A 25,516-nucleotide genomic window follows, 5' to 3' on the forward strand; every position below is an offset into this window, starting at 1 on the left:
AGTGTGGCGCCCCATACTTTTCCTTTAAGACGGTTTCTTGTTATCATTGTTCCTTGAGACTTTCACGGGCCGTGTTTCTATGCTGCCAGTGCGCGTTACTTCTGTACATTTGTCACAGGGAAATATTGCATGTGTTTATATGCAGATTACTGTGCGCACCTCCTTAAATGCAATCAGCTCTTGGAGATTCTTCTGTTAGATCGTAACACTTGTTCTGTCAGTGACACCATTCTGGCTTGTTCCAAAGTTCACTTGCAGCACATTATCGTCCATTCTCAAGGCTTCCCATGCTTTGAGAATAAGGTGTGCTTTGAATTTGCATGGTGATTTATTTAATGCAGATACTCTATGATTACTGATCTGGGGAACTTGCTTTTTGGGTGTCTTGAATAATTCTTGGTACAAATCAATATAGTATTCTAGAATTCTAGCATTCTGATCGAGAAGGTGTAGTTCCTACCTCTCTACCTGCTAAGGGCCCAGCTTGGCTCCTGTGTTCCCATGTATAGTGCAGCAGACCCTGGTGATCGGTGACAATGGAAGATAGTTTAGGAAATATTACAATTTCTGCCATTCAGCAACCCGGAACACCTCAGTATTTCCTGTTGACGAATATCTTATTCCTGTGGCTCAAACAATGTGGCCATCATAGAAGATGGTCTTCTCTTGTGCTTCCTATCCAGTGTAACAAGATGGCTGAGTTACTCTCAGGGCTGGTGTTCGGTCCTGTGTACAGCATGCAGTAAAATATCTCCTGCTGTGTTATGCTGTGTTTTATGAGATTAAACTAATTTTGACAATATTATGTTCACTGATTAAAACGCCCTAGTAAGGATGCTTCATTAGAAGTTGTGATGAATGGTAGGACATCCTTCAAGGAGCTTGCATGGCAGCTTACTCTAATAAAGTGTTCCGTACACTGTGATCTCATCGCTGTAATCAAAAAGAACATGAGCTGCTGATTGCTTGTGAAGATGTTGCTCAGCTCAGAAATGTACAACTGCACAGGCCAGAGGTAGTAGGATGGCCGGGGTTTGCTAGAAACCTAGATACATTTCTCATTTCTCTTAGTGACATTCTGGCTATCGCTGGCAAAATAATGGTGTACTCCTGACATACTGTGGGCATTCCAGGTAACCTTTTAGTGTTGCTCCGTGACATAATAGTTGTTCGTCCTTGGCATGTGGTGGGCATTCTTGATGGCATTCTGGCTATCCCTGCTGGAATAGTGGCCAATCCTTCAAATATTGTGCGCATTCTTAAAGGCATTCTGGCAGCCTCTTGCATAATAGGGCCATCCTTCAGATATTGTGAGCATTCTTGTTGAGATTTTGGGCATCTTTATCACAATAATGGTCTATTCTTCAAATATAATGAGCTTTCTTGATGACCTGTTGGCTATCTGTGACAAAATAGTGGCAACCTGAAATTTTGTGTACATTCTTGCTTATTAAGGCCATGTCAGGCATAATAATGGCCCACATCAGACATGTTGTGTCAGTTCATGCCAATGTTTGTGCTCTGGCTGGCCTAATATTGGTCCATCCTTGATATATGACTGACATTCCCCACAGCATTATGGCTAGCATATTAATTGTCCATCCATGAGAGATTGTGGGCATTTCAGGTAACATTTTAGTATCGCTCCGGTCTGTCTACACCTGGCGTAATACTAGGCACAGCCTCAGCATATTGTGATCAATCTGAATAATATTCTGTCACTTCCATAATAGGGCATGACAATTTCTTCCATAAATCTGCAAACCCTGGTATTTGATGATCATGTTCAAGGGGCATGCAAGGCAGACGTTGTCCATGCATGACAGTAATATACATGTATTACTTACGAAAGCGCTGGACTCTTACTGAAACACTACAATAGATTACAAATCTTGGTCGAAACAAGGCAGTGATGTCTATAAAACAAACGTATTTACTGGGAATTGAAAACGGATTCTCAAGGACAGTAATGTTTTGTCTTTTTAACTATAGGGTAGGCGTTACTTTTTGGGAATGAGTTTATTTACTCAAAATTAAAAATGTGTGCCACATTTCTAATTGTATGCATTTTTTAAACTGGTGAAGGGATGCCTGGCCGAATTGGCTGATGTTCTGAAATATATTTTAATATGGCATTTTATAGACAACTCAGTGAGTTCTGGAGCGTGGTTGCTGATTGTGTGGTCTTTGTACCATGCAGACTTTACTGCTTTGGCTGTTTCGTGACATATTGAAGGCTTTTCGTCATCTATATTCATAGTATAAAATGTATACTATCACTGCTATTGAAGCCTAATAAATAAGATTGATGTAACTTACCTGCTGTCTAATCTGTTACCTTATCAGTCATTGGGTATAACTATCAATCTACCTAGAAGGGCAAGAATGGAAAATGAAATGTGTTCCATATATTTTGAAAAACGATAAGTTATATGATATTGCATTTCACAGTTTAATTTACCCATAATAAATATAACTCTTATCCAATTTTTAGGGAGAAAATGCATAAATTACATCGTTTTGCCACAATATTTTCAAAGTTGCATGGTGCTGGGTATGCCCTGACAACCACAGAGAGGACAATGTTTGCCAGATATGCCAGTACTGGGGTATTTCGTTAGCACTTCTTCTGAAGTTTTGACTTTTTAACCTATTAATGTGATACTTCTGCTCAGTGGCGTAACATAGGACCCTGCAGCTCGGGCAGTGCGAGAGGGGCAAGCTCCAAGGCCCCCCTTAGCACAGTACTCTGGCCCGAGAGCCCCTGACTGAGTCCGGAATGGGGGCTCCTCCGTGTACCATGCAGGGTCCCCCACAAGTTTCGTTAGGCCACTGTTTGTGCTTCAAATCGCAACGTTTATGCTTCGTTTTTTCATATTCTTCATGGGCTTACTCAGTTTGGTTACTTGTTCAGTCCAAGTGGAGGTAGGCATTTTGTCCCACAAGTTTCAAAGTTCACAATCTGACGCTTCCTAAATCATGAAATACTAAGCACGCTTTGAGTGCACATGGCTGTCTTCCTTTTTGCATTTTGTTTTCCTCTCTCCCCGGCCCAGCTCCTCTGTCATTAGCCCTCTTTTGTTTCTAACTGTCTTTGACCTTTTTGTAAAGCTAAAGGATGCTCTTAATGTAGTACTTTATATTCTGCTTAGCATTGTTCTCACATTGAAGTATGGAGTGTGAGGCTTGCTGCAAAGTGTTTAATGTTTCTGAGCTATGTTATGCTATGTTTCTGAGTTATGTTACTCACACACCCAAGCAGTACATCTGGACAGAACACCCCTGTGTCCTTAGAATCTTTATGTGCCTTTACATGTACAATAAAACTATTCCTAACTCCATGTACACAGGTATTATATTTAATTTTGTATTGAAGGGCTTTGTAGTACTAACCTTAAATACACGTTTGTCTCTCCTCAGCTGATGCCTGGGTGGCTGTAAATCAAGAACCATGTGTATCAAACCGGTACAACATCCAGAACCTGACTCAGGGAGACAAGCTTCTTGTGCGGGTGAAGGCACTAAACCGTGGGGGAGCCAGCGTGCCAGCTGTCCTGGATCAACCTGTTCCAATTAGAGAGATTGTTGGTAAACGCCTTCTGTCCATTCCTCGCATTGCACGACTCCTGTGTGCTGTGCTGCGTCTGCATGTCTGCTGCATAGACCTCGGGCTTTGCATTTCTCAATCCAGCCAAAGAATTCTGTTCATTGTGGCCCAGTGTCAAAGACATAAGCGCAACGCCCCTCCCCACTAAGTTCCCCTACCGCGTGTGCTCGCCAGGCAGGAGCGAACGTGACCATGGGTGCCAGGAAGTGAGGTGAATTCCCAAAACTCGTCCAATCTACTTTCTGTGCCAGGGACGAAATGTGGTAGATAGCTGAACTTCAACAGATCTACATCATGAAGACAGACAATAAAAGTGGATACAATTGCGTCAACTTCCAATTGTTTTTGCTCTTGAAGGTATTTTACAAAACGGGGACCTAAAATCGGTGTACTTTGTAAATAAAAAGGTGCCGGTGCTCAAAGCCCTCCTCAAACACACGGCTGCAGCAATTAAATGTGCGAGCACGGAATACTGAGGCGGTGCAATCCCGAAGCCATCTTGGGCCTCTCCAATCCATTTAAAGCCACTATGTGCCCCTTCAGCTCACTCTCACAGCATTCTACTTTCTCTCTTTGTTACGTTTTTTTCGTTTTTCCCTTCATCCGTCTTTCTCATATGTAATTTTTGCTCGCAGCAAATGCTCGAGGAAGAAGAGTAAGCCCCGGCCCTCATAAATAAGTGCTGGTGCTCAGCACCGGAAACAACAAGCACAAATTAAGCACTGCCTAAAATCATCTGAAATGTTGAAAAATTAAGTACACTATAGTGGTGTGTGGATTAAATACCTCTAGGTTCTAAATTATTCAAGTGTCCTTAGAAAGGTTTCAACATCTCAAAAAGTACTTCAATTTTCTGTTCAGGTAAAGAAAGACAGCCTGTTAACAGTTACAAAACAATGATTACAGAGCTTCATATTGTATTGACATTGCTGAAACTAATTTACAGCAGGTCCCCAAAACAAATAAATACTGCAAATTATTTTTGGACTTCTCTAATACAAGAATGCCTAGTTTCTGTCATAAAGTACTGCACAGAACACTGTCTTCCATGGGCGTCATTTACCAAAATGCCCGGGGTAGCATAAGTGACATCACGTACCTTTTGACTCCTCTTTCGTTCACCGCCACATACTTTCACATACACACAAATTCACACATACACACTCTCTCACCTGCAAGCACGCACACAACTTGGATCAAAAAGCATTTTTACTTACCCCTGGGGCCATGGAAGGGCATATTCACATTTTTATTACACTAATAGTGAATAATATTTTATTTTTCACTATTAGTGTAATAAAAAAATTGACAGAAAACAAAGAGATTGGGGCAGGGCTGGCTTTAATGCTGGGGGCGCCCTGTGCGATAGTCTTTTTTGGCACCCCTTCCACCCCATGACCACCTCCTCGGATTCCCGCACTACCACCCTGCAAATGTCTCCCTCATCCCTCCATAACCCCCCCTTCACATACACTCATTTGTTTCAAAGCTTGTAAAGGCTGGCTTTACTAATCCACTCAGCTATCCACATAAAATATAGTTCTGTTCTTTGCAGTGGGCATATTAGTCCTTTAATCTACTTTATGGCCAGTCAAAGCTGCTGCTGGACAAAACTCCCATCTCTCTCCCCAGCAGGAACATTAATCACAAGAGGTATCTTGACATTTTAATTGCTTCCTGAAGGCTGAACGCACAAGGAACTTTTCCACAGGTGCTTTTAAATGGCAAGTTTCTAAGTTATTGCTAAACAAAGGTCAGCGCCTCCCAATCCAGGTCAACACCCGGTGGGGCCGCACCGCTCGCACCGCCCTAAAGCTGCCCCTGGAGTGGAGCCCCAACTGATGTCCATAAGGACAAGGACAGGCTGCCACTGTGTTCCTGGCACTGAATTTGCCATCTCTGAAGCCAGGTGTCACAAATGCAGTACCAGGGGTCTCGGCTGCGACCCCTGGCAACCTCTAAATGACGTCTTGCGGGCTGCAGCAGTTGTGTAGTGCAAACACCTACAACATATCGACCCCGCTAAGTGCATAATAATGAATTTGTATCAGAGGGACGACGTCAGTCAAAGCCCCCGGGAGGAATGCTCACTCACAGGCATTGGGTTTCTCCGCTTTCCCCTAGACTGATAAGGGCAAGTGTTAGCAGCAGAAAAAAACACCCAGAGGCGAGTTATGGAGTGAGGGGAGAACATGCTATCTCAGCTGTTATACCGGCCATCTGGGCCTGTCAGCCATCCACGTCTCACCTCGCCAGCAGTGTCCTGTGCTGCACTTAAAACCCGCCTAACATTTTGTCTTCGCACTTAGATTGCCGATGAGACATGTTGTCCCATTAGCCTCTCGCCTGAGGGTTTCTACCCACTAGGAGTGTTACTCGTCGGCCCGCTTCTGCCCCGTGGAGCCCACGGAGGTCCTTGGGCGCCGTCGACGGAAGCAGTGCTTCTCAGGGCCTCATTCTGAGCCCCGAGCCCAGCCCCTCATCGCGCCCCCTCCCCTCGCGGCTCATCACTCTCTGTCAGCATAGTCTCTGGCACATATGGCTGTGTATTTTTAAGCTCAGGTATTGGTTAAGTTACACGACTGATACAAGTCCTGACGTCAAGGCCATATCCACGTGCATTTGGATTCCTCATTATACCCCGTCGTTAACTAAGCACGAGGCTGGGGGTGCCATGAACGTCTGTAGGTGTTGGGAAACGTACAAAACGCGTTAAGTCTCCCACACATTTAGTGAACATTACGAAAAAAAAACAACCATCCAGCATGCGCCTTTGGGAAATTATAAGCTAGAAATCGGTCGCGCACATCTAAATTTTAGCAGTCCTGAAAGAAAACAAAGCTGGAGCTCTAGGTAAAGTGTTGCACGAACATGTTTTCTCACAAAGCCGGGACCCAAAAGTTGTGAAATGCATGTCTTGTTCCGAAAGTAACTCGTGGTCTCTGCCCTGGTCTAACATTTTTATTTCGTACTAGCGCCTGTGAAATAATACTGACAAAAATGTCGGGCTTGTCTTGTTTCTTCCCCACAGATCGCCCCAAAATCCGTCTTCCTCGATTCCTGAGGCAAACATATTTAAGACACGTTGGTGAAGGCGTGAACTTGGTCATTCCCTTCCAGGTAACAGCAGTCTGTGACTGGTGATTATGTACCACCATGTAGAGTAACCAACCTTCGCAAAACATCGTTTGCACCTCTTAAGCGGTGCAAAATGGCACTTTTCACTGCCCAGCCACCGCAAGGGTTATGTCGTGATCTGTCTGTACAAATTATGGGTTTAGGTCTTGGTGTGAAGTACCCAAAATTGATCTGTATGGGACTGTGCTGTGGATAATGCATCGGCTTGGTTGTGTCCCATGCAGAGGGGATGTGATACAGGGATACTAACTAGATTGTTTCATTGCAATAGTGACAACAGTGATTAGCATAATGTTTGGTCCCCTTTCCATTGCCCCAGGCAAAGTAAAAGCAATGATCCATAAGGCTGCCCAACTGAGCTTTCAGTGGTTAAGAAGCATTAGCAGAAGCATGTTTGGTTGTCTCAGAGACTCATTACTGGTGAACGTGTACAGGTGTCTGTGAGAGGCAGAGCTGGCTGCTGAAGTGGAACATGCTAAGTAAGAAGGGGGAGGTGAAGAGCGAATACAATGCCGGAGGATAAAGATGTTTAGAATAGATGACCGGTATTGTGAGGCTTCAAGACCAATAGAGAAGTAGCAAATACTGGGACTTTATGGAGTTGAAAGTTTCTGTAGAGTGGAGTACTAGGGGAGGGGGCAAGAAGAGTGGCATGGAGCTTAATGCGTATATTTTGTGTATGGGAAGTCAGGCATGATCTTGAAGATGCCATTATGAAGTAGAGGACTTTATGGGAAAGAATGCATGAGTTGAGGTGGAGTCACCAGACTGCCGGGAAGAGGGTGGGTGAAACTATGTGTAAAGTGAAAGGATTGCTTAAGTAAGGGGCATGCTTAGGGAGAAGTCAGGGAGCAAAAGGGCGTGATTCTCACAGTAAGAAATAAGTAAAGCGCGTGCATTTATGGAGACGGAATTGCAAGGCATGGGTGGCCAGATGCATCTATGTTGGGGCCTAACATATATGATCAGAAACTGACATTACTGTGGCTTTGGTTACTGGTCAGGTGATAACATTTTGAGGTGAAAGGACTGGTGTCACTTTTGCATGTTTAGTTTAAGCTGTCAGCATATGATCCAGGAGGTCTTTGATTCTGCCTGGTGCACAGTGGGGGAGAACAGAGAGACAGGGTTAGGTTGCTTGTATATGTGTAAAGTCAGTAATTGATACCAAACTGTGGATTAGTTTTCCAAGTGGGAGAACATACAGCGAGAAAAGCAGAATACCATGTCCTGAGGCTTGGTGAATTCCAGCACAGAGCATGGGAGGGGATGATACTTCAATTAAGGAAGAAGATTGTGGAGGAAGTGATGATGAGAATTGAGGAAGAAACGAAATAAAAAATTGAGAATGTTGAGGAGAGTTTAGGTTAACTGAAACTATATACATTTTTAAAAATATTATTCATAGAAAATGCCTGTGATGTGGATACAATATCATCTTCAAAAACAGGGTGGGAGCACACTGCCTTGACATCCCAGTTCACTCGAATGCATCCTGGTAAATGCAGTGCATGGTTAACACTTACTTCCATTAAACAATCCATCATTTTCACCTTGGTTGGTCCAGCCAGTGCTGAGTATCTCTAGACATAAGCTCATGTTTCAGGATAGTTATCCTTCATCAGTGGAGAGTAGCACATACAGTTGGAGGTGCTGCTCAATATCAACTTCAGTTTGTTGATGTATGGTTACTTCTATGCTCATAGGGCTGCCATGATTCTTTTTAGAAATGTATAAATGTTTGGCTTTTGTAGTTGTGGTTGCTCAACATCCATATTAAGTGTCTAGTGAGACAAGACAGGTTTTTCCAAAATACCCTCAGCAGTAGCTCTTGTTTATTCTGTTCATTAGGCGATGCATTTTAAGCTTTTAAGACTATATTTGAGTTGTTCAAAGGTTCTAACTTTTTGCACATCACTCATATAGTTGCAAGAGTTTCCAAGTCTATAATTCCTCTTGAAAGAGAATACTACTCATCAGCATATCTGTATTATCCCACTGTGCCATGTATATTGTTAGCAATATCCTTCCTCCATAAATGTTCCATAATACATTTTGCAGCAGTCTCCTTTTAATTTCTTTTACTATCACTATTTTAACAAGAGTAGGTGTCTAGATATTAATGTCAAGCTATTTTTTACAGGGGAAGCCCAGGCCACAGGTGAGCTGGACTAAAAATGGTCAGCCTTTGGATCCCAAGCAAGTGAGTGTACGGAACAGTGACAGAGACACCATTCTGTTCATCCGCAAGACAGAAAGGAAGGATTCTGGAAAATATGAGGTGACTGTTCAGATTGACAGCCTGGAGGACAAGGCAACCATTGATATTCAAGTTATTGGTAAGGGACCTTAATGTTTCCCTTAATTCTAAAATATTATCCCGAAAGAGCTGAGTATTGACAATCAAATATGACTGTTGTATTTAAATGCAATTGTGAGTTAGTATATTGTGACAGGAAAGATAACACATAAAGTGCAATGACCTGTTTAATACAGACCAGCACAGCACAAGGACCTCGATTTCCCCCTTCCAGTATTATACATGCCTTCTTTTATTACATAGATTTCTCTCTTCCACTATAAGTCTGTGCAGCTCCTGCATTTCCTTAACTTTACCACTATCACCAGGGCTGTTTTTTGCGCTAGTGGCACCCGTTGCGACAGTCTTTTTGGTACCCCACCACCACGACATCCTTCTCGGATTTCCTCACTACCACTCGGCTAAAATGCCCCTCATCACTTCATATCCCCTCTTTCACAGACATTTCATTTGTTTTAAAGTGCTGGTAAAGGCTGACTTTACTAATCCACTCAGCATTCCACACAAAATACAGATCTGTTCTCTGGAGCAGGCATAATAACCCTGTGAACTACTTTATGGTGATTCAAAACTGCTACTAGACACAACTCTGATCTCTCTCTCTAGCAGGAACATTAATCACAGTCTTATCTTGACATTTTTATTGCTTCCTGAAAGTTGGAGCACAAGAAACTCTGCATCCAGTGCTTTTAAGTCTTAATGTAATTGCTAACCACAGTGCACCCCCCTGAGGTCGGTGCCCCCATCCAGCTCAGCGCCCAGTGCACCCACACCAGTGGCACCCCTCTAAAGCTGGCCCTGACTACCCCTCACTACCAGCTGCTGATGCAGGGGACTCCTGCCAGTAATAGCATCTCATGCCACAAGTGTGCATTACTCTTCTCTCCTTTTACCATGGCCTCTCTCTTCCGCCAGGTATCTGATGTTCCTGCCTCCACTCCAGGGAGATTAACACTCTACCTCCAAAATCTGTGCACAGCTTGATAACTGTTAGTTCCTCACTGCATAAAATGTTCTTTCCATATATCCTAATTTGTTGGTTGAAATACACATGAGTGTGGGTTATCAGAGACCAATGGTTGGTTCTTGTGAAACAAAGCATTTATCTTTATGAGATGGCCTCCGATGCAGCGGTGGCCCGCCGCAAATCTCAAGGGGAGAAGCGGGTGGGGAGTAGTGACTGGGATGGGGTGGAATTAAAAAAAACATACTCTTCCCATCGCTGCCGCCTCCCTCTGCCTCGCTCCTCTTCTTCTGGTATCCCAGCATTTACTGGGAAACCAGCACTTGCTCCCCATTAATCCTGGTGCTACTTTCATGCATTACCTAATATGAAAGCAGTGTCTAGAGTGGTCTGAGTGGCTTGGACTGTGGCTCAGACACTGCCCTGGGATTTGTGCAGTTTCTCCAGCCCGGCTGTTCAGCACAGCCGGGTTGGAGAAACCTAAGTGCGCAAGCGTGTTTTGCTGGCCTCAGACGACTGGCCAAGCACACATGCTCACTGAGGTGCACTCTCTCCTCCTCCACCCTCCCCCTCCCCCTCCCATGGCCCAGCCCACCCCTCCCTTCACATGCTGCTGGCTGAGCCAGCAGCTGAAGGATAAAACGATACAGAAATATCGTTTTATCTTTCAGCTCCTGGCTCAGCCGGGGGAGAGGGGTGCAGGGGGGTTGATGCTCCTTCACCATTGTGAAGGAGCGCCCCTGCTCTGATGGTAGGGTGGGCGTTCAGGCCATTTTGTGGCTGAATAGAAAATTCATAGCTATGGTTGAGCGCTCCTTCCAAAGCATTTTATTTGCTCAAGCACTATATTATCACCTGTATTCATGAGATACATGGAGGTGTCAGTTATTTTAATAGGAAAGCAACACTTTTAAGCTATCTTTGTCTAAATCTTTATCAAAGTAGGGTACTAAGTTCCAGGATCCTGTCATACTTATTTTTGGGAAGCAAACTCATCTTGATTTTTCCCATTAAATATGCTTCCTTGTCTGTCATTTCAAGTTTATTCAGAACTTGGATCTTAGAGAAGTCTTTGTGTGATTTCATTCAGACCAAGCATGTTGGCAAGCTTTTCTACTGGGGAACATTATTTTGAGAAAGGTGTCATCTTTGGAAGAACATGTGGAACAAGATGGTGGCTTGCGGTATTGAGAGGTCTTCCAGTTGGCTTTCAGACCTACTTTGCCAGAGTGGTAAAGGACAGTGGAGAGCTTCTTTGAAATCTGGCTAGATTTGGCTTGCAGACTGGAAGCATTGTGTGCAAAGTGGGTTAGGATGTGTGATCGCATCGAGTATTAAGTGAAATGAGTTTGGTGATCTCTGCCTGATCTGCACATGGTGTGTTCCAGGCGTTTATGATTATGTAAGGAAACCACCGCACATACCTTGATAACATGCTTCATCCAACATTCCGACACATATGGATCTTATCTCCACTGGCGGTGCAATTGAAATGGCAACACTACGAGAGCAGGAATAAAGCATCACAGCTCCTTCTTCCTGCCTATTGATGAATTCTCTATTCCTATGGTCCACAAGCCAGACTAGGCAGAGGCATTAAGGGAGGCATGCTTTGATGTTGCAGGCCGCAAGTGAGAATGACAAAACTCCAATTTTTAGAGGTGACATTGACCTTGGTTGTTTGTAAAACACCAGAATGATAGAATATAAAAGGCTGCATCTATGCTTGGTATACAAAGGAGAGGTTCTGACTTTTACCAGCTGTGGTTTGGGTGCGATTTTGACCAGATTCTAGTTTAAGGGTCGATCTGATGCATCTGGGCTTGTTTATTTGTTTGTTTTTGTTCTTTCTTACTGATCCTCTTACCCCAAGTGAAAGCTTTAGTTTTCGGCTTTAGTAAATTGGAAGGAGTGGGGCAGGAGTTTGCTCAGGACACAATAAACAATTCATTCAATAAGGTGAAACTAGCACAACCACTTTAAAAAATGTGCTTTTGAGTTCTTTACAGAAATGATAATGCAAACACATGATATTAAACAGTTTTATCCCTAAACATCAGCATTTTACTTCCTTTTCAAGAACGACCTGGGCCTCCCAAAAGCATCAAGCTGGTCGATGTCTGGGGATTCAACGCCGCTCTGGAGTGGACTCCACCAGATGATGATGGCAACTCTGAAATAAAGGGCTACACAATCCAGAAATCTGACAAAAAGACCGGGGTAAGCCGCCCTAACGCTGGTTGCAACTGTACATAGTCACTGAAATGTTTCCAACCACATTGTAAAGCTGTAGCCAGTACTTTAAATGGGCAGGTACCGTGCATCTGCACTTCTTTATTTTGAGAGGCGGAGGGGCACTTCTTTTAATTGGTGAGTACCAACACGTCTCAGAAGCAAATAGGCATTCTGGTACCGGGTACCGCCACTTTTATTTTTCCATTTTATGCACTGACAATAACAAACAGCAAGCGTCAGTATCCACACCCACTCCAGCAATGTAGTCCACAACAAACACACGTCCTATGCAGATGTTTTACAAATGTATAAGCACACTTCCTTTCTAGGCCCTAGGGACGTCTACACCAGCCAGGTGCACTTTTTAGATGTTCACGTTTCACTTGATCAAAAGCTTTCTCCTAGCAGAACAAAATCTGGATAAGAAACCTTCCCAGCATCTGCAGACATGTTCTGTCATAGTTTGTGGTAAAAGCTGTAAAGCAACAAGTGAGGACCTATGCCTTTTTTATGAGGTTTGGACTTTCACTGCCTGACAAAGATCAGGGCACTTTGCACCCACCTCACATGCCGCTCAACTGTCCTCGTTTCTTTCTCTCTGTTGTAGGGCTTCCTCATGCCGAGAAAAATAAACTATTATGCAAATTGATAGTACTAACGATATGTATTATGAAAGGATAGTAGAACAACGACCTTACAAGTTTAACATGGAACTGATTGTGCTCCGGTGGTATCGACGTATTGCCCAAATATAAAAGCTACTGTGATTTACCTTATCCATCCTTCTGAGGTACTCAACTGTCATGAAATCTAAGGGTCAGAATCTCAAAGCTGTTTAACACATAACTCTGTGACCTTAGTGAATAGATATTGTGTGTACCTAAATAACGAGGTGTGCACAACCTACTGCTGTTTTTCTGTAGAATTAAAAGGAATACTCAAAAAAGTGATTCTGTTTTTCTCTTCTGATGGTATACAGTGTGGAGTTATCAGCCCGTCAGATAGTGATCTCTGAGGCCCTCATTTCGAAACACTCTTTAAGAGTCCCATTATATTCCATCTATTACTTTTTCGTTAAATGTTTCTGTCGATTCCAGTAATTCCAGAGGCAGGGAAAAACAATAATTACAGTTTTTAGTGCATAACATGTGGAACCTGAACTTATTGAACCACTTTCTATATGTCTGCATTACACCCGGACACTTTGCCTGCTTTCAGTAGGTGAAATCTCTGGGGGAAACTCTACTGAGCTGCTGTGTTACCGAACACCTATAATTCCCATAGGGCTGTACCTGAATTAGAGGGCCACTCGTAATGAGCGCCTAAATGTTTCCCCCAGGATGACCTATTCCACAAACTAAACCGTCGTACCATAACCACAACAATTTTGGTGGGGGGCAAGCACTGGTACATCTATTAAGATGTCTGGATACAAAGTCGCGGCGGACGGAGGCTCGAATGTCATCAGCAGGGCGATGTACTTGATCAAGCTAGTTATAAGCCCCCCCCCGCTGGTCCTGGAGGGGGTATAATCAGCTAATGGACTCTTGGATTAGGTTCAGTCTGTATTATGTGCTGCTGAATCAACTGTCATTGCTGGGACCTCGTCCAGCATCTCAATAATTTTAGCATGGCCAGGCCAAAAACAAGGTGTGCGGGTGTCTCGGGCAAGAAAATGATGTCAAAGCACAGGCTGTCCAGGAAGCCTGATAGAACTGGCAGCTCCTGCAACACCCCCCCCTTACCCCCCCCCCGTAAGGCTGGCAGGAGTCTCTGAACAGAATTGACACCCAGCTCAGTGTTCCTGGCTACCACCGTGTCATTCAGTAGATTAGGTGTTATATTTGACACTCTTATACCTAATGGTACCACTTCATATTCAGTCAAATTTCTACTGGATACTTACTTCTTAGTAAATGGGGAAAATTATGTATTTTTTTGTATGACACATCTATAGCAAACACTTCATTTTTAACGAATTGGTGCAATAATGTAAGGAATAAAGATAAAGTAAAAATGAAAAGCATTGCAAGAGCATAAAGTTGTGAGAAATATCAGAGACGGGCAGTGGAGTAGCAGGGTTGCCATGAGCCCTGGTGCAAGCAAGGCAAATGGCCCCTTTAAATTATGTTGGGACAGCATGGTCGGTTTCAATGGGCCCCGTAAAGGCTTTAGGCCCAAGTGTCACTGCACCTGCCGCACCAATGGTAGACATGAAGCAGATGATGTATATTTGGTGGTAAAGTCCAAACTAGTCGACCACAGTCTTGTGGATGGAAACAAACTAGAGGCCTTTGCAGGTACACTTCTTGCTTAGGGCAACTGTGTAAACCTATTTCAGAGGAAACTCATGAGCATTGACACAACTACAAAGGCACTGACAGGTTCCACTGAATAGGTCGCATGTCTACCATGAGGAGCGCATGATCCAAAGCTCATGTATCAGACATCCACATGTGAGACATGGGTCGGCCATATGGGCCAGCAACGCAGTCATGTGTTTTGCATACACCTAAAGCCACATCCGACAACTTAGCCCAGCCAATTGTGTTCACAGAGAAGTTTACTCACGTCTCTTAGCCAGACAGTCACACAGGCAGCATGCAACACCAGTAGTCAAGAATTGTCTCATGTGCCAATAGGGACAAAGGGAACCCCTCACCAAACCCTGAATTACATCAGGTAGGCACCTGACTCCACTCATGGAGTCTCTGTCTGTGAGTAATACAACAGTCCTGCACAGTGACACCTCACTACGCTGACCAGCACCGCATTCAAGACACCTCTTCTAAGGCATCAGGATCCTAGAGGCTTGACAAGAACAGGTTCAAACAGGAGCTCAGGCCCAGCAGGGTTCATGGTAAGTTACACTGATACACACCGGTGGGCTTCAGTACACTTTCCACCAACCTCAGTATTAGGGTTTGCCTGTCATGTCAAGCTGTGTGAGGGCTCTGAGGCTATGTGGATGCAATGTTTGCTTCACATCATGTAGACTGGTCAGGTCCACTTGCTCTGATTCAACAGTTGATGTATACAATACCAGAACACACCTCTTCGATCTTGCAACTTTCTAGATATTGGTGGTTTAGTCCACTGGGAACATGGTAGCAAAAGTGGCCCATACCAGTACGAGCGCCACTGTGGTCCTATAAATGTAGTTTCCTTTGATTTTTGAAGATTTCAATCACTTCAACAGACTTTTGAAAGCACTTGAAACCCCCCTCTTGTATGATGTATTCTGCTTGGCCCAGCTTAAAGGTGTCTCGGCTTGCATCACTTCATCTCAGTAAGCCGTCTTACACTGACACAACCTGTGGCTTTTTTCAGAGTAAAATTTCTGACTAGGACAGCATTGAAAACCCCTTTGCAAAACGTTAATTTTGTCAATCAACTTAGCACGACAGAAACTGAGAGGTCATTAAAATAGAATGACACTTGGAAAAAAATAGTAATTATTTTATGCATAAAACTATTGTGGTGACACAAAAGGGGCTGTATCATGAACATATGTGCTGGCTCAGAGCTGAGAGCCTGTTTTTAGGGTGGAGCCTACGAGTCAATGTGCTAGCGCATGTGTCTCGCCTGGGAGACTCTGCTATGTACAGTAAAGGGCTTTGACCCCACCTGTCACTCACCATTTGTTGGCTTGTATGACACTTTTTGTTACAGCCTCGTAATTCATCACTGCAGGCCTGGCATAATTTTCAATTGTCTATGTGGAGCAGGACCAAACACTGCCTGATTCTACTTAATCTGTGCCCGTCCACTGCTCCCGGCATGATTGAGGGACTATTTTGTTCTCTTTGACGTCTAGTGCCCTGCGAACAGAAGGCTTGTGAATGGCAAAAATGTGCCCAGCATGACAAACAAAATTGCAAAGTTTTATTCTTTACAGTTTACTTTAGTTTATTTTGCCAAGTAGTTTTTCCCTCTCATGTTCTCTTTTGTTTTTGCTTGTGGGTGCTGTTCTCAAAAGATGTCAATTATCTTGTTTGAAATATTGTGAAGCAACATTGTTTCTTTATTATGTGTATTTTATTAAATGATGCTTTAACACATAATCGTGCAATACACCCCAATCCACCTCACTACAGTCCATCCCACTACAATTCACCCCAATCCACCCAACGTTATCCTACACCAATTTATCCCACTCCAATCCAACCCATCCCACTCTAATCCTCCCACCCCATTCCAATCTAATCTGCCTTGCTCCAATTCATCCCATTCTAATCCAAAACAATCAGCACCACTCCAAAACAATCAACACCACTCCAATTCAAAATAACTTTCCCCACTCCGATCTAACCAACTCCGATATGCCCAACCCCAATCCAAAACAAACTGACCCACTCCTATCCAAAACAATCTGCTTCACTCCAATCTGCCGTAAATCCAAACAATCTGCCTCACTTCAATCTGCTGCACTCCAAGCCAAAACAATTTCCCCAACTCCTGTCCACCTCACTCTAATCTGCCCCACTTTAATTCAAAACAATCTGCCTTACTCCAATCTGTCTCACTCACATCTGTCACACTGCAATCCAGAACAATCTGACCCACTGGAATCCACACCACTCCAACCTGCCCCATTCCAATCCAAAACAATCTGCCCCACTGCAACTCAAAATAACCTGCCCCACTCCCATCTACCACACTCCAATCTGCCCACTCCAATCCAAAACAATCTGCCCCAATTTAATCCAAAACAATCTGCCTTTCTCAAATCTGCCTCACTCAAATCCAGAACAATCTGTCTAACTGGAATCCACTCCAACCTGCCCCACTCCACTCCAAAACAATCTGCCCCACTCCACTCCAAAACAATCTGCCCCACTCCAGTCCAAAACAATATGTCCCACTCCATTCCAATCCACCTCACCCCAATTCAATCCACCCCATTCCATCCCAATTCACCCCACTTCAACCCACCCGCTCCCATCCAATCTATCACAAACCAACCCAATCCACTCCAATCAAATCCACTTCACTCCACCCCACTCCAGTCTACCCTAATACAATCTGTCCCACTTCAATCTGCCACATTCCAATCCAAAAACAATCTGCCCAACTCCACTCGAAAGCAATCTGTCCCATCCCAATTTGCCCCACTCCAATCCACCCTACTCTCATCCATTCCATCCCACACCAACCCAACCCAATCCACCCCACTCCAATCCATCCTAATACAATCCTCTCCACTCCAATTTGCCTCACTCCAATCCAGATCAATCTGCCCTACTCCAGTCCGCCCCACCCCAATCCAAAATAATCTGTCCCAATCCAATTCACCCCATTCCAATCTGCCCCATTCCAATCCAAAACAATCTTCATCAGTCCTAACTGCCAAACTCCAATCCAAAACAATCTGCCCCACTCAAAATCTAAAACAATCCGCCCAACTCCAATCTGCCCCACTATAATCCAAAACAAGCTGCCCTACTCCAGCCTGTCCCACTTCAATCCAAAACAACCTGCCCCTCTCAAATCTATTTCAACCTGCCCCACTCTGATCTGCCCTACTTTAATCCAAAACAACCTGCCCTACTCCCATACAACCAACCTTACCACACCCCACCCCAATCCAATCCACCCCATCCCATATCAATCCAACCCACTCCACTCAACCCACCTGACTCTACCCCAATTCAGTCCACCCTATTGTTCTCCAAACCAATCCACCCCACTACCTCAATCCTCTCCACCCTGTTCCAACCCACCCCACTCTATAACACTCTCTGTCACTGAACCACTGAACTCTACTTCCCTCTACTCAGCTCTACGGCACTCCACTCCTCCTATTTCACTCTATGACATTCTAAAAAATCCACTTTACTACACGCTGCTCCTCCACTCCATTCTGACACTCCACACCACTAAGTTTTTGCCATGCTGAACATCAGCGACACTGGTGCAAAACATGACAAAACACATTGCCGAAGCCAACAGTTCATTTACAAGGCAAGACCTATTGGCTTTACCAATCCTTGTTTTATTTATGTTTTCAGTGTCTAAAGTGGTTACACATAACAGTAATTTCTCTGAGTTAATGCATAATCTGCAGACAGCACAGCTCTGAAACAGCAGTGACTGCAGCTCTCTTTGTTTCTTACCTAGGCTGCCAGCTGCACGTGCTAACACCAATAATCCACATCATGTGTATACACTTTAGAAACTGCATAGCACATAAAATAGGCACTTAGCTCTTCTATGAGCTCAGCGTGTAATACAAAATGATGCCCCCTCACAGAATGTGATGAGGGTCCCTGAGGCTCCCACATCTTACAGATATTCACTGAATTTGGCCTCAGTGCGGACCTTCTGAAAGTTTGTGAAAGTGTTGCAGGGGCTTCAGGAGTGTGTGTTACACCCTCATTCATTTTAGAGGTCTTGGAGCCGTATCATGTTGGGCTCTGATGCCTCAGCACAGAACAAACCAAAGGTAAAAGGAACATTATAGCTAGGAAATAGAATTTTGAAAGCAATAGAATATATGTATATATCCATGAGAGGATGTAAAAAAAGAACACCCAGCCATACGGGTCGGGGCTTCGTTAGTGGACACCGCCACTTGTAATATTCCACCAAAGCATTTACCAATTCAGGTGAAAAGCACTAGTCACTCCAGTTTGGATATGTTGAGGTAAAAATTATTTATTTCATTCTCTTGGCAGAGGTAAAACAGACGTGTTTCGACCTAACACCAAGGTCTTGTTCACTACTATCAATTTGTCCTTTGTTGCTGTCCTTGAGCTAAAAAGTCTCTGATTGTGTCCCCCTTCATAACCACGCAAGACAGACTTCCAATACAACTATTAGAAAAATGAAAACTTGATTTGTGTGCAACCATAAACATATTATCATTTCACTAAGTATATTTATTTCATGAATAATAATGCATGATTCATACATATCCATCCATGTTCTACCATTTCACTAGATAAATTCACTTAATATATACATGATTCCTACAATGAATTACATTAAACCTGAATAGTGACCTAATTCACTATCACACCTATCTTTTATGGAGCCTATAGTATGCTAGAGTCCACATCACAACCAATCACATCATTCCTCCCAATCATTGAGGGCAGGTTTCCAATACAATGAATACCCAAATTTGTGTATGTTTGGGCAAATTTTCCATTTCACTAACACAACTAAATTAATGACAAACAATACTTAATTCCTAGAATAAATTCAAAGTAGCCCTAAATTCCATCAGCTGTCTAATTGTACATCAGAGGTCTTCAAACTGGGGGGTGGGCCTCCCTAAGGGGGGCCTCAACTGATCTCGGGGGGGGGGCTGCCAGGCTCTGGCCAAAGGAAGTATTATACTGATAACAGGCTTTTGTTTTAGTGAGCGGCAGTAAGCCACTCTGTAATGGGCCATCAGTAACCTCTTTTGTCATTTATATTCTGGTGGGAGAATGTGTCAAAATAGAAGGGATTTCAAATATTCTTCAGACCCCCACACACCCCATTTCTAATAATCACACTGTGAATACTTTTACACATTGTTAAAGCTACCTGACCAGAAAAATATGTTTGGCAATCAAGTATTTGACTGCAATTTTAAATGGGTAACAGAACCTAACTGCAATGTTTAAATAGGTCTAGACCTAATTAAACAGTGCCAGTTTAATAAAATAATTGTGAAAAATGTTGAGGAGGACCCGATGATTTCGGGGGGTGGGGGGGCGGCATTAAATAGTTTGAAGACCACTGTCCTACATGATTGCATAAGGACCGATAATCCACGTACAAAAGACGCTCCATTCTATTAATTTTCTAAAGTCTGTGGGAGGCTAACTAACACAGGAAGCAGCGTCCCAACCCTTCATATATATATATATATATATATATATATATATATATATAAATATAGATAGATATGATGTGTATGTACATTATGTGTGTGTATATGTGTGTATATGTATATATATATATATATATATATATATATAACTAAGAGGAAGTACCCTTGTTTGGTGGAGATATATATATATATTTAATACATACTGGTGGTCGCCAGTAGGTAGTTATTATTAGGACCTAGTTTCCATCGAAAAGCGATTTTTTTTTGCCAGTAACTTTGGTGTGTTTGACGGTTCTTCATGAAATTTTCAAAACTAGTACGCCAATCACTTCAGCTGTCTTGAAAATTTCATGGTGATTCCTCAAGAGAGGGCTGAGAAAAAGGAGGGTCCCAAAACAGAGATTTTGAACCTGACTACAGACCAAACAGTTGGGCAGAATTACACCAGATTTGGCAGAAAGCTAGCTCTTGGCCCAAAAAGTGTGCTTTTTAATTTTGGTGTAAAAATGTTCAGTAATTTTTGAGATATTAAATGAAAAATAAATTTGTATATCTAGGAACGTGAATCCTCTGTGGATCCAAGACTCCAAGTGCAGAAATCCGATTGACTGCCAACACTTTAACCAGGAAGTTTTGGCAGCCATTTTGGGACCCGACCTCAGCCGAGTCCCCCCCGAAAAAAGAGTAAAAATAAAGAAAAGGGGCAGAGTAGGAATACCTTGACCGCCTAGCCCTGGTGCTTGGGCCCCCCAGGGACCGTGCCAGAGCAAAACGCATTAAAAAAAAAATTTAGCCACAAAATCACAGAGATCCTCAAATTTGCAGCAATTTTTTTTATTTTTTAAATAAGCGCAATGTCCAGGGATTCTTTAAAACTCAACTTAAGGGTGGGCCAGGTTCTGGGAGCATATTTATATATAAATAAAGGGGAGTGGGTACATGCATCCCCCTCCCAAAAGGCCAGTTTGAGCCCCGGGGACAACCACCTCCCTCGGGCAGGCTGATTCAAATTTTAATGGGAAGGGGGGCCACATAGTCTGGCCCTAAGGAACACAGGAGGGAGGCCGCAAATGGCCCTGGGGACTGCCATCCTCCAGAGCCGGCTCCTGCTATCTCCTAAAGTGCCTACACTCAGGAGATAGCTGTTTGCTTGGCAGGAGCTTCAACAGCTCCTGCCAAGCGAACAGTAACTCCACTCCCAGCAAGTGGGAGCAGGAAAACTGCTTGTTTTCCTCTGTTTCCCTGCCCATTGTCAAGTGGGCAGAGAAACATATGAAAGGATTGCTCCCACACATGGGGAGCAACATATTTAGATGCTCCCTGCGTCCTGGAGCACTGGTGGGTCCCGCAGTAGGCGGGGAGCCAACATGGACCACTGGGCATTAAAGCTCCCCCTGCGATCCCATTTGGGATGCAGAGAAATATGAGCACATCTCCACAGAAGAAGTACTTACTATGTATAATTAAGATGAAGTACCCTTGTTTGGTGGAGATTCAACTGTTCATAGTCTCGACATCTTCTCCACAGCAGGACTCATGTTATCAGTATGAAGACGCTTGAGGAACAATCACATTGTCAAAATTAGGGACTCACAAAGTCACTGGAGCTATTACCTCAGGCACTTTCACACAGCTGTAGTGTGGAATATGCACTATATACGTACCAATATATATGTTCCTAACGAGATAGCACGTACTAATTAGCCAGTAAAAGTCTAGGAGGGGTTGTACACAGGGGCCAGGCCCTGCTACAAACCCCCTCCATGCATGGCTGAAGGTTGTAAGTGGTGAAGGGTTAGATGCATGTGGGGTGTTAGCCATAGGGCCTGGCCACAGGTGAGGCCCTGCAGTCAACCACTTCCACGCACGGCGGAAAGCAGTGTGTGACATACAGTTAGATGCATACGGGGGGGGTTGGCCATAGGTGTGGTCAACCTTCGTCCTGCATGGACAAAGCTGTGCCTGGTGCACGATTATATGCATGCCAGGGTTGGCTGCACACAGCAAAAGGCCATACCTGGTGTGGGGTTATAGGCATGCAGAGTGTTAGGTCCAGCTGCCAACCTACCGCTGAATTAAAAAAATTGAAATTCACTGAAAAAAACCTACGATTTCAGGGATGTTATAGTTAGGAATTAGCATTTAAAAATCCCTAGAATTTCACTGAAGAAACCAAAGGTTTCAAGGAGGCTGTAGTTGGGTTCTGAAGTTACATGCACAAAACCATTGAAATTGAGCTGTTATAGTTAGAAATATTTCAAGTAACTATAAGTCGTTCCCTAAGGTAACTATAACACTCGCCCTCACCATGCACCGCTAATTACCCCACATATTACATCATTGATGATATATATGGCATCACTGATTTATCACTGCAACATTTGCAATAAAGCTTTTGATGAGGAACCTGTACATGGCGGGGGAGTTTGAGTTAACTAAAATTATATATCTGTATGTATAGTCTGTTATCTATCTATCTGTCTATCCATCTATCTATCTATCTATCTAGCTACCTACCTATCTATCTACCTATCTACCTACCTATCTATTTACTTTAAACCACCATACCGTAGTCAACAGAATGAGTTGCACTCATGCATCAGAGCAAATCCTTTTTTATTACATGATAGTGGAATGACAAAAGAAACGCCCAATTGGTTTCAGGCCACCTGGTCCTTGATCCTGTGAGAAAGGAACAGGGGGATTGGAAAGCGTTGGGCATTTTTATTTTGTCATTCCACTATCATGTAATAAAAAAGGATTTGCTGATACCTGATGCACAAGTGTGACTCATTCTGTTAATGATGGCAGCACGGTGTGAAGGATTTCAGCGATGTATGGTCCTGCAGCACGGAGTATCGCACCACCAAAGAAAGTGCACTGAGAAGCCCGACACAGGACCGATTTGGTTGTATTTATTTATATATATATATGTTCGATGGCATGTGTAGCTGCAGATACACACATGCTGTGCACAGTCCGCCGTCTGGTGTTGGGCTCGGAGTGTTACAAGTTGTTTTTCTTCGAAGAAGTCTTTTCGAGTCACAAGACCGAGGGACTCCTCCCATTTCGATTCCATTGCGCATGGGCGTCGACTCCATCTTAGATTGTTTTTTTTCCGCCATCGGGTTTGGACGTGTTCCTTTTCGCTCCGTGTTTCGGGTAGGAAAGTTAGTTAGAATCTCGGAAAAAAACATCGGTATTGTTGCGTTCGGTATCGGGTTAGTTAGAACAAATCGACACCGAATTTTGAAGAGCTCCGGTGGCCCTTCGGGGTAATTTCGATCCCCCGTCGGGTCTGGTCGGCCCGACCGCGTGCGACTTCAAGACTGATGGAACGGACCCCGTTCCGCTTCTGTCCAAAATGCCATAACAAATATCAGTATACGGATCAGCATCTGGTCTGTAACTTGTGCTTGTCCGCCGAGCACAAGGAGGATACGTGTGAAGCCTGTCGAGCGTTTCGGTCGAGGAAGACGCTGAAAGACCGAAGAGCCAGGAGATTACAAATGGCATCCACGCCGACAGGTCAACAGCGGTTCGAGGAGGAAGAAGAAACTTTCTCCATCCATGAGTCGGATTCGGAAGAACTCGACGCCGAAGAAACAACAACCGTGAGTAAGACGTCGAAAATAAGGACTCACGAAAAGTCCACAAAAGCCCAGGGGACGCCACCGCCAACAGGCCATGGCTTAACCCAAAAACTAGGTGACCGACCCAAGGCACCAAAAAAGGGCATGCTGGTGTCGAAGTCATCCGACTCCGGTCGTGATACCGCCACACAGCAACCTCGGAGCCGAGACAGCGGCTTCGAGAAACTTCGGCACAGAGACAGCGGCACCGAAGAGATTCGGCACCGAGACACCACGCCGAAACCTAAGAAAATTTCTTCGGAGCCGAAAAAGACTTCCGAAAAGGTTTCGGTACCGAAACATCCAGCCTCGGAGCCTAAAACCAGTTCCTATACAGAGGAACAAGGGTTAACCACCCAATTACATAGATTTGGAGAGGAGCTTCAAGCTGTAGAGCCTGACTACACGCAGAGAAGGCTTCATATTCATGAGGACACAGGGAAGGTAACCACTCTTCCCCCAATCAAGATTAAAAGGAAACTTGCCTTTCAACAAGGGGACAAGCAACCACAGGCAAAGGTGGCAAAGAAAACAACCCCACCACCTTCTCCACCACCATCAACACATGCATCACCGGCGACAACTCCACCACTAATGCACTCACCAGCTCATACCACAATGAGTCAGGATGATCCCGATGCATGGGACCTCTACGATGCTCCAGTGTCTGACAATAGCCCAGACTCTTATCCTACAAAACCGTCACCACCTGAGGACAGTACATCCTATACACAGGTGGTCGCAAGGGCAGCCGAATTTCACAATGTCTCCTTACATTCGGAACCAATTGAGGATGACTTTCTCTTTAACACCCTATCCTCCACCCATAGCCAGTACCAAAGCCTTCCCATGCTCCCGGGAATGCTAAGACATTCAAAACAAATATTTCAGGATCCAGTTAAAGGCAGAGCCATAACTCCAAGGGTGGAGAAAAAATATAAGCCACCGCCCACGGATCCAATATATATTACAACACAACTAACACCAGACTCAGTAGTTGTGGGGGCAGCTCGTAAGAGAGCCAACTCTCATACCTCTGGCGACGCACCACCTCCAGACAAGGAGAGCCGCAAATTTGATGCTGCTGGAAAAAGGGTTGCAGCACAAGCAGCAAATCAGTGGTGTATTGCCAATTCGCAAGCACTTTTGGCAAGATATGACAGGGCTCATTGGGATGAAATGCAACATTTCATCGAACACTTACCCAAGGAGTTCCAAAAAAGAGCGCACCAGGTGGTGGAAGAGGGACAAAGTATCTCAAATAATCAGATACGGTCTTCTATGGATGCAGCAGATACAGCTGCAAGGACAATAAACACTGCAGTCACAATAAGAAGGCACGCATGGCTGCGCACTTCTGGGTTCAAACCGGAAATCCAGCAGGCTGTGCTCAATATGCCGTTTAATGAACAGCAATTGTTTGGGCCGGAGGTAGACACTGCCATTGAAAAACTCAAAAAGGACACCGATACAGCCAAAGCCATGGGCGCATTCTCCTCCCCGCAGAGCAGAGGCACATTTCGGAAAACACCTTTTAGGGGAGGGTTTCGAGGTCAACCCACAGAAACCACAACCTCACAAACAAGACCTACCTAGCAGGGTCAATATCAGAGGGGAGGTTTTCGAGGGCAATTTAGAGGGGGCCAATTCCCAAAAAATCGAGGAAAATTCCAGGGCCCCAAAACCCCTCAAAATAAGCAGTGACTCACAAGTCACACACCCCCATCACATAACACCTGTGGGGGGAAGACTAAGCCAATTTTACAAACTTTGGGAGGAAATAACAACAGACACT

General features: G+C 44.2%; 1 protein-coding gene across 1 annotated transcript in view; it reads left to right on the forward strand.

Moving 5' to 3' along the window:
* The window catches only part of MYBPH (myosin binding protein H), a 147,347-nt gene that overhangs the window by 42,845 nt on the left and 78,986 nt on the right, over nucleotides 1-25,516 (forward strand). Inside the window, exons 3-6 of the mRNA XM_069238998.1 lie at nucleotides 3,421-3,588; nucleotides 6,639-6,727; nucleotides 8,889-9,084; nucleotides 12,110-12,249. Coding sequence (XP_069095099.1) covers nucleotides 3,421-3,588; nucleotides 6,639-6,727; nucleotides 8,889-9,084; nucleotides 12,110-12,249 — 593 coding nt within the window. The remainder of the gene's footprint in view (nucleotides 1-3,420; nucleotides 3,589-6,638; nucleotides 6,728-8,888; nucleotides 9,085-12,109; nucleotides 12,250-25,516) is intronic.

This window comes from Pleurodeles waltl, chromosome 6 (genome assembly GCF_031143425.1).
Source record: "Pleurodeles waltl isolate 20211129_DDA chromosome 6, aPleWal1.hap1.20221129, whole genome shotgun sequence".
Classification (NCBI taxonomy): Eukaryota; Metazoa; Chordata; class Amphibia; order Caudata; family Salamandridae; genus Pleurodeles; species Pleurodeles waltl.